The sequence below is a fragment of the Ovis canadensis genome, chromosome 5 (assembly GCF_042477335.2).
Source record: "Ovis canadensis isolate MfBH-ARS-UI-01 breed Bighorn chromosome 5, ARS-UI_OviCan_v2, whole genome shotgun sequence".
NCBI classification, from domain to species: Eukaryota; Metazoa; Chordata; class Mammalia; order Artiodactyla; family Bovidae; genus Ovis; species Ovis canadensis.
The window spans coordinates 72,414,916-72,424,470 of record NC_091249.1 but is presented as its reverse complement, the minus strand read 5'-3'; the positions used below and the strand labels follow the sequence as shown (position 1 = coordinate 72,424,470).

At 34.4% G+C, this 9,555-nt stretch overlaps 1 protein-coding gene across 2 annotated transcripts; it reads left to right on the top strand.

Moving 5' to 3' along the window:
* The first annotated feature begins 2,891 nt into the window (after positions 1–2,891).
* LOC138441405 (sperm-associated acrosin inhibitor-like) lies at positions 2,892–7,621 on the top strand. Of its 2 annotated transcripts, XM_069592364.1 has the most exons (5): positions 2,892–3,000; positions 3,349–3,425; positions 4,352–4,398; positions 5,369–5,484; positions 6,399–7,621. In XM_069592364.1, the coding sequence occupies exons 2-5, from the start codon at positions 3,359–3,361 to the stop codon at positions 6,439–6,441; spliced, it is 273 nt and encodes a 90-aa protein (XP_069448465.1). In that variant the 5' UTR covers positions 2,892–3,000; positions 3,349–3,358; the 3' UTR covers positions 6,442–7,621. The 2 variants fall into 2 exon arrangements, with proteins under 2 accessions (XP_069448465.1, XP_069448464.1); XM_069592363.1 differs by lacking the exon at positions 2,892–3,000 and having other exon boundaries at positions 3,023–3,425.
* The last annotated feature ends 1,934 nt before the right edge of the window (positions 7,622–9,555 follow it).

The following is a 9,555-nucleotide window of genomic DNA, read 5'->3' as shown; positions in this document are numbered from 1 at the left end:
CCTGGGGTTGCAAAGAGTCGGATAGGACTGAATGACTGAACTGAACTGAACTGAACTGTCATAGATTGATTTTATTATGTTGATTGTGTTCCCTGTATAGTTACTTTTGAGAGTTTTTTTAAAAATCATAAATGAATGTTGAATGTTGTCAAAAGCTTTTTCTTCATCTATTGAGAACATCATTTATCACTTTTGTTCTTTGATATCTTACTGTAGTGTATCATATTGATTGATTTGTGGAAATTGAATATATAGTTCATGGAATTCTCCAGGCCAGAATACTGGAGTGGGTAACCTTACCCTTCTCCAGGGGCTCTTCCCAGCCCAGGAATCAAACTGGTGTCTCCTGCATTGCAGGCAGATTCTTTACCAACTAAGCTACCAGGGAGGCCCTAGTGTATCACATTGATTGATCTGTAGAAATTGCATCATCCTTGTATCCCTGGAATGAATCTCACTTGATCATGTTGTATGATCCTTTTAACATACTGCTGAATTATGTACACTAATATTTTGCTGGGGACTGTTTCATCTATGTTCATTAGTGCTTTGCCAAGCTTTACTTTATTGTACTTTGCAGATACTGTGTTTTTGTTTTTTGTTTTTTTTTGATAATTGAAGGTTTGTGGCAACCCTGTGTTGTCAGTTGATGGTTAGCATTTTTTAGCAATAAAGTATTTTTAAACTAAGGTATGTACATTGTTTTTAAGACATAATGCTGCTGTACACTTTATAGATTACATGTATATGTGTGTGCTAAGTCCCTTCAGTTGTGTCCAAATCTTTAACTGTTGCTTCCCAGGCTCTGTAAACATAACTTTTACATGCATTGGGAAGCCAGTAAATTTGTGTTGCTTACTTCATTGCAATATTTACTTCATGCAATAGTCTGGAACATAATTCTGCCTCATCTCCAAAGTAGTCTGTTTTGTCATATTCAATAAACCTGGAATATATGCATATATATTTCTTCCAGTGGGAATTTTTAAATTTTTTTATTTTTTCAAATAAAAAAAACTACTTACAAGGAAGTATCTTGATTTTATTTTTCTGTCTCTATTCTTATCTATCATCAATCATATTTAAGGCCAGCATCTTCAAATTTCTCTTAGTTCCATCTTCATTTTGACCTTTTTAGTGAGTCTGCATCAGGTTTCCTTCAGTCTCCCTTTTTTAAGAATACTTGTGATGACATTTAAGGCTCACTTAGATAACTTATGTTTATATATATGTGTGTATATATGTGTATATTTGTATACTATGTGTATATAGATGTCTCTGTGTATCTCTAATGATAATGTTATTATAGATATGTTTTATTATATGTATATGTCACTATATTTGTGAATATATAGATATATATAGAACTATATATACATTTATGAATATATCCATATATATACATATGCATATATTTATGTGTGATTTTAGTATAGTTATGTAATAAATACCTGTACCTTTATGCATATAAATATATTTATGTATGCAAGGATTTTCAGAAAAGATATGCGTCAAATAACCCACATATCTAACACTCCTTTAGTGGATAATTTAGAAAGCTTGTGACCTGTTCTGTTTCATAGGCAGTGTCTCCATCTCTTAACCTCCACTAACAAATGGACATAGAGGAAAAACACCAGTACAAGGACTTTACATTCACTTCAACTCTAAACTTGTTTAATTTCTCCTCTAATGTCATGTGCCAGGATTATCTGCATAGACGTCTCTGATGACATCTCTGTAATATTTCAAAAATCTAGTGGAAGCATTGTCATAACTTACTATAATAAAGGAAACATTTTTGTACTTAGCAGATTTTTATACTTAGCAGATTTTGTTCAAAACCCATTAAGTGGGTTTTGAATAGCGGTATTCAAAGGTTCTTTTCTAATTCTTAGCCTTCTTCACTGAAAAAAAGGTTAGATTAGGGTGACAAGTGTAAGCCTAACACAACTTTAAGTTCATCCTGTTTTAATATTTTATCACTAATATTTATGACAAATCTTTGAGACAGAAATTATTATTCTCACATTTTAAATTAGCAAATAGTAAATTAGAAAGTCTGAATATTATCTCAAGGTTGCTGAGTGGTAGATGGCATTTGAATTCTGGACTTTCAGGCTGTGAAGCAGATTTAATAGTTTATACTACATCTTTTCCTACTACTTCAAACTCTGTGTGGTTTCCTACTTGACTAAAGATTGTAAACGATATTCATCATATAGTTTATTTAGGGTGTTGTCCCTTGTGATCTCAGTTGTATTCCCAAACCTTCTTGCTCTCCTTCTTGCTGTCCTCCAGCTCAGCTTCCCAAAGCTGGCTCCTCTGGCTGTCACCTGGGAGCTTTTTGAACATTCCTGGTCGTGAATTTGTACTATAATCCTACAAGATGTTCTCACTGGGGAAAATTGATTAAAGGAACACAGTAACTCTCTGTGTTAGTGCTTACAGCTTTATGAACATTTCCATTTAACTACAAAAAAAAAAGTATTATGAAAATCAGATCTCCTATTGAGTCTAATGGGCTTCTAGTGTCCTTCAAAATACTAAGGGTGTAGGTATGTATTGAATTGTAGCTCCCGAAACTCATTCTTCTCTTTGTGGTTTGATGAGCCTTTGTTTTCAACTCAGGAGCTGGAAAGCTCTCCCATCTCTTCTATACCTTACGGTTTCAAAGCATTGTTACCTTCTCCCTTCCTCATACATGTTCATCAGATTAAAATCGCCCCAAACTCCTGCTAAGAGATGATCTGTGTGAGAGCTTTACGAGAAGAACACAAAAAACCTCCAGGTCTTATCTGCTAGAGGTCATCTGCACCAGGCTCCTCACCTGCAGTCCATTAAAGGAGACTCCTCAGCTGGGGGAAGTTGAGGGGAGATCCTACAGGCACGGTCCCTGGAGCTGCAGCCCTCACACTCTGCCACCTCTGTATCAGGTAGGTCAGGTGGGGATGCTACGGAGGCAGCCCTGGTGTGTCACACTGGAGAAGACTGCTCCAGGTCAGTCCTTTCTGAAACAACTATTTATTTTCTGAGGAAATACTAAATGTCCAAAGTGCATATTTCTTTAAATGCAGCCAGGCTCCTTGTGGGCTGAGCCAAGGGTTGGGAGAGTGAACTTCTCCTTTTTAAAGTGGGCAAAGAGGACCTGTCCTAGTGTTTCTCGCAAGCCTCTATGAGGCCTTCTGTTCACCTGTATGTCCTGTGGGTTGAGGCAAGATTCCCACCATAATTACAAATCTAAGAGACTGGGTCAGTTCCTTTAGAAGTAAGAAACTTTCATTTGGAAATGGGCAATTTGTTCCTGCGCCGGTGTGTTATGAGCATTCCTATGCATTTCTTCTACAGACTTGATAAAATGTCTTTCTTCTCATCATGGATCAAAGCTATTTTAATCATTGGCTTGGCGTTTCCTCTTTATTGTGGTGAGTAAAATTTTCAATCCTGGATGAAGCAGTTCACACATCATAGAAAATGCAGGAAACAACTACTATTATCAAGGAGTGGAGGAGCTTGCTGTGCTGGGCGTATAATACTTAAATTGGCACAACGAAATGACACGTGTTACAAATATCTTTTCACAAATTGCATCAGTTGATTGGTTTCTCATTTCCCTCCTTAGAAAGGTAGAGATAGAAAGGGTGGTTAGAATGAACAGTAGAATTTAGATATTTGTTCATTTAGGACTAAAGATATTTATCTAATTTTCCCCATTTTTGGAGTTCGGATTTCATGGTTGCTAAATGCAGAGTGTGGGGAGTAATACTGTCCTCTAGATCTGGTATTCCTCAACAATCCTACTCATTGCTTGCCAGCTCTGAGTGCACTAAAGTCAAAATGTGTGTTAGGAGAGAACTAATTGATCCCTCTGCTGACCACTTATCTTTCTTAAAGCACAAGGTGGCCCATAAATTTCAGAGTAGAGTAACTGTGAGGTATTAAAGTGATTCATGATACTCGAGCTGAGTTTGAAGAAATTAAGTAGTAAGTAACTTATTCATATTAAGTGACTTCATACAAGCATATTAAGTTGCACTAAGCAAGGTGCTTTTTCTCTGACTAGAATATCTTATTTATAAAAATGAGGAAAAAAGATATCTCCACAGGAAGTTTTGGTGATTATTAAACCATACTTAAAGTTATTTTTTCATGGAGAGGTGAATTTAGAATTCTGTTTCCAGATTCGGAGTTATTTTGTGAAGTTTTTATTTTGATACTGCCACAGTAGCCTCATCTCATTGCTTGCTTGTTTGTGTAGGTGATATGTATAGATGTGGGTATATCCTATCAAAGACTGTTTTCCCCTCTTCATCATCTTAGTTTTAATCTTCCTTTTGTATGTTGATTGCAGAAACTTCTTTTGCATCTTCAAGAAAAATGAGTGAAATGCGTGAAGCTGTAAGTTTATATTGATTAATGTGGGAATTGAAAAAGGTAAACTTTTCATTATTTAGTTTAAAAGGTAATTTTACCAAAAAAAAAAAACCCACCTAATAATTCTTCAGAAAGTAAGATAAAGTGTCCTTATTACTCTAAGTTCAAGAAATAGAATCTTGCCAGCCATTCAAACCATCTCTCATTTCAGACAAGGTAAAAATATCCCTTACTCAAGATTTTATTACTGGGCATAAACTTTGTTATATACCATCATCTGAAAGCAGTTAAGTGGTGTTTAAAGTAGCGTTGTTTACCCTAGAAAAGAGAAAGGCTAAAATTAAAGTAGCTAAAAAAAATTTTCCAATTATAGGAGGAATATAAAATAATAATTTTCATAAAACCTCAGAGTGAAATATTATACAGAGGTGAAGAAAATCAACTACATTTCTGAACAACTAAACAGATGAATGTATTTAAACATGCCTAAAAATCAGCTCATATAGCAATAAGTAAGTGAATGAGCATTCCTATGTTCCAATAAGAATTTAGGTATTATATATTTAAAAAAAAGCAGGTTATGTCAGTATACACACTTCTATTTCTTTATGTAAATTACCAACACTGCCATTACTAACCAAATTATATATATATGTATATGGTTAAATATACATTTATAAACACTAATATATATGAAAAAATACATATATGGTAGTAATCTGGGAGTATCAGATTATCTAATAGTGAAACTCTTGAGAAAAATGGGAGAATTATAATGAATTCACTTTTTTATACTTGTGATAGTTGCATTCCAGTGTTGTGTTGGTTTCTACTGTGCAGCATTTTTTATATGTGAGTAATGTGTCTATTTTTAAACTTCAATATAGAATATATTTCATTTTGATACATACCATGATGTATTAAGAACAAAGAAAATTTTATTCAAGAAATTCATTATCTGAAAAATATTATGTTGTCTGTTTATGTTTAACAGCCAGAGTGTAGTATATATATTCGTCAATTACATTTTTGTAGCAGAGAAATGGATCCAGTCTGTGCAACAAATGGCAAAACGTACTCCAATAAATGCGTTTTCTGCAGTGAAAAAATGTAAGAACAAAAAACTCACTATTGCCTCTTCAAAAATAATGAAGACAAAATCAGAAAATAATAGGAACATCCATGTTTCTGATAGCCAAGGCACAGTAAAACATGGAAAATAACCGTTCTTTCCTGTAAAAGCCCCAGAAACACACTGGTATCTTTGCCTGAAGTCTCATTCATAAAAATAGTTTTTATTTGACCATGAATTCCTGCTGGATGTTTCCTACATGTATAAACCAATTACGTTTACTTGATTTAATTGCTTGACTTAATACTGGCAGTCTGGTGGCCAGGATAATGTAATTCTTAACTCTAGAGGTTGAAGAATAACCTCTGTGATGTAGCTTCAAGCTACAGGGAGCATAACTGAGCAAGAAATTCTACTGCCTTTAGAAATTTAAATCAATTACAATTTATGTCAGACAGGAACTCCCCTGATGGTTCACTTTGTCCCCTGAACTCCATGACAAGACTCCAAACTTTCCTCAGAGAGCAGGGCAGTCTAGGACACTTCTACCTAACCTTCCTTCCTGCCTCCTTCCCTCTGCGGGTGTTCCCAGTCTAAAGGTTTAGCCAGCCATCCTACTTCCTGCCTCAGTTTCTCCCACTGGTATCTCCTCTCACTGAATTGGGCTTCTACTTTTAGAGAACCAGGAATACAATCTCTAATCTTCTTGAGGTCTGGGTGGGTTCCAAGGCTGAGTCAGGAGGGAACATGAAGAAAGAGTCAAGTAGCCCCAGGGGGTCAGAAGGACCTGTGCAGAGTAGGGGGCGTGGAAGGGGCCCTGCTACTTTGGGAGCACAGCCCTCCTAGCTCTGTCATAGTCAGAGTCTCCTCATGGAGAAGCACTTAGTGCAATAGTCAGGCAGTTTTAAATACTTTTTAAAAATAATTTTTCTTTCTTTTTCTTTCTTTACAGAGAACATGGAAGATTTGATTTTAGTCACTGGGGTCTTTGCTGACTCTGCCTCAGCCACACATTCCTATGGCTTTTATTGCAATCCTATTTTGCTATGGATTCTACAACCAATTAGTCTTCTAAAACAGGGCTTTAAATTCCTAGATGACCAGACTATGCCTTCAGTAGTACACAAGACAGAATGTAGATTGTTGGAGAATTTTTCCAACTCTAAGAACCCACCAATGAAAAAGATTCCTTTTTTCTTTCTTCAATTAAACATTGACAATGGTAAACCTATCTTAATTGTGTGTTTGATAATAGAAAACCTAATACAGTTTGTAATCATGAATATTTCAGTCAATAAAATGTTAAGTAATATTATCTTTATTAAAATACTCTTTCTGTTTTTGGTTGATTAGTGGGTTAAAACACCTGAATACTTTTGGTAACTATAATTAAAGAAATAGTCTCAAAGGTGAATAATCCATCACTTGGAAGTTTATTAAAAGTGCAGGCAGCTGGGCTTCTCTTTATTCTAAAGAGTCAAAACCTCTAGAAGAGGAATCTGGGAACTTGAATTCTAACAAATATTACACGTCAGTCTTCTGATCACAAATGCTAGCCAAGTGGTTCAGTAGCAGACCAGCCAAATTTGCCTTTATTGATTTAGAATATTCATTTGTGCTCCATGTCTGACGCTTCTCTATTTATCTCCCAACCAGCAAGAACTGGCTTTGAGTGGTCAGTTTTCATTTAAAGCTTGGTCCAGACGGAACTGTAGACTGACTGCTAGAAAGCAGGTTTCAGGCTGCTGCATATGTCATGTCAGACCTGCTCGGCTTTTCAGTAAACATTTTTACCTCTAAAAGATAATCTATATGGGAATTACTTATTCATTTACATTCTTTAATAGTAATTCCTAATGAAAGTATCCATTAAAATATATAAATTTAGAGCCACATTATTAAAATCCATTCAACCACTTTAATGGCCTTTTTCATTGTAAAAGACATGTATAAGAAACATTATTCAGTGAATTGCTGGTAAATTTATGCATGTATTCTTTTCCATTATAAAAAAATTTAAAAATTAATTGAAGAACACTTTCTTTACAATATCATAAAACTTAAAACAAACTTTGTTTTTTAAGTATATATTCACAATGTTGTGCAACCATCACCACTATCTTCTTACAGAACATTTACATCATCTCACCCATTCCAAGAAAAAAAAAAAACAAACAGATAAACCCAGGTACTTCCCAATACCCCACCTATAATTCTTGGCAACCACTAAACTGCTTCTGGTCTCTCTGCCTCTTCGGGACATTTCACATTAATGGAATCATATAACATGTGAGATTTTTCTTATAAATGGAACATATAGGTCTGTATCTACAGTAATACTTTGTTTTATTGCATTTTGCTTTATTGTACGTCATGGACACTACACTTTTTACTGATTGAAGGTATGTGGCAACCTCATATAAAGCAAGTGTATCAGTGCCATTCTTCCAACAGCATTTGCTCACTTTGAGTCCCTGTGTCACACTTTGGAAATTCTTGCAATGGTTCACACTTTTTCATTATTGTTATATTTGCTATAGTGATTTGTGATAAGTAATCTTTGATATTTACTACCATGACTCATTAAGAATCATTTGATGGTCAACATTTCTTTAGCAATAAAGCATTTTAAAATCAAGGGACGTGTACATGGTTGCTTTAGACATAGCGCTATTGCATGCTTAATAGACTGCAGTATGCTGTAGTATAGCTTTTCTGTGCTCTGGGAAGGCAAAAATTTCATGTGACTCACCACTGAAATATTTAGTTAATTGGTGGTCTGGAACCAAACTGACAAAATCGCCAAGGTATGCCTAAATATCAGTATATATAGAAGGTATCTTTTGTTTCCTGTTTCTTTTACTTAGCAAAATGTTTTCAAGGTTAATCCATGTTGTAGCATGCTATTGTACTTCTTTGCTTTTTATGACAAAATAATAATCCATCATATAGATAGAGCACATTTTCTTTATCCATTTATCAGTGGACTGAATCTCCTTGATGTGTATAATGACACTGTAGCTATTAACAGTCCTGTACAAGTTTTTGTGTGACCATATATTTTCATGTCTGTGGATATATACCTAGGAGTAGAATTTCATATATACTGAAAGACAAGTACAATTAGCCATTAAAAAGGCATGCTTCTTTTTTGGTAAAAATTTTCACTTTTTTATTGAAATTTTGTGATTTCATTTTTGTGATCTACATGGTGGATTTTCTTTGTTTAAATTCTCCAACATTAATTCTTAATGAAATTGTTTAATGAAGTGTACATTTGAGGAGTCACATTGTTAAAAAAAAAAGCATTCAGTTTGTTTCATGACCTTTTTCTCTACATAGGTTGTGTAGAAAATAATTCTTCAAAGAGTAAATCAGAATCAAAGTGAGATACTACCTCATACCCATTAGAAAGTCTACTATCAAAAAATCAGAAAAAACCCCAGATGTTGGCAAAGATGCAGAAAAATTGGAATTCTTGTGCACTGTTTGAAGAGTGTAAAATGGTGCAGCTACTATAGAAAACAGTTTGGCAATTCCTTTAAAATTTAAAAATAGAATTACCATATAATCCAGTAGTTCTTCTCCTGGACATATACTCAAAAGACTTGAAACCAAGATCTTGAAGAGATATTTGTATGCCAATATTCCTAACAACACAGTAGCGAAGAAATGGAAGTAACACCTATGACCATCAACAAATAAACAGATAAGCAAAATACAGTATATACATAAAATAGGATATTATTCAGCATTGAAAGAAAAATTCTGACGCATATTATAACAAAAGACAAATACTCGATGATTGCACTTATATGTAGTACTACTAGAGTAGTAGCAAAGCCATAGACACATAAGGTAGAATGGTGGTTTCCTGGGGCTCAGGGAGAGGGAGATGGTAGTTGGGTAGTTGTTTAAAGTGTAGAGAATTTTAGTTCTGTGAGATGAAAAGAGTTTTAAAGATTGTTCAACAGTGTCAATATATTTAATGCTAATAAACTATGCTTAGAAATGGTTAAGTCAATAAAATTTATATGTATTTTACCACAATTAAAATTCTGAAAATTATTTCGTGAACCCTGATGTATTCATATATGTATTCTTTTTAT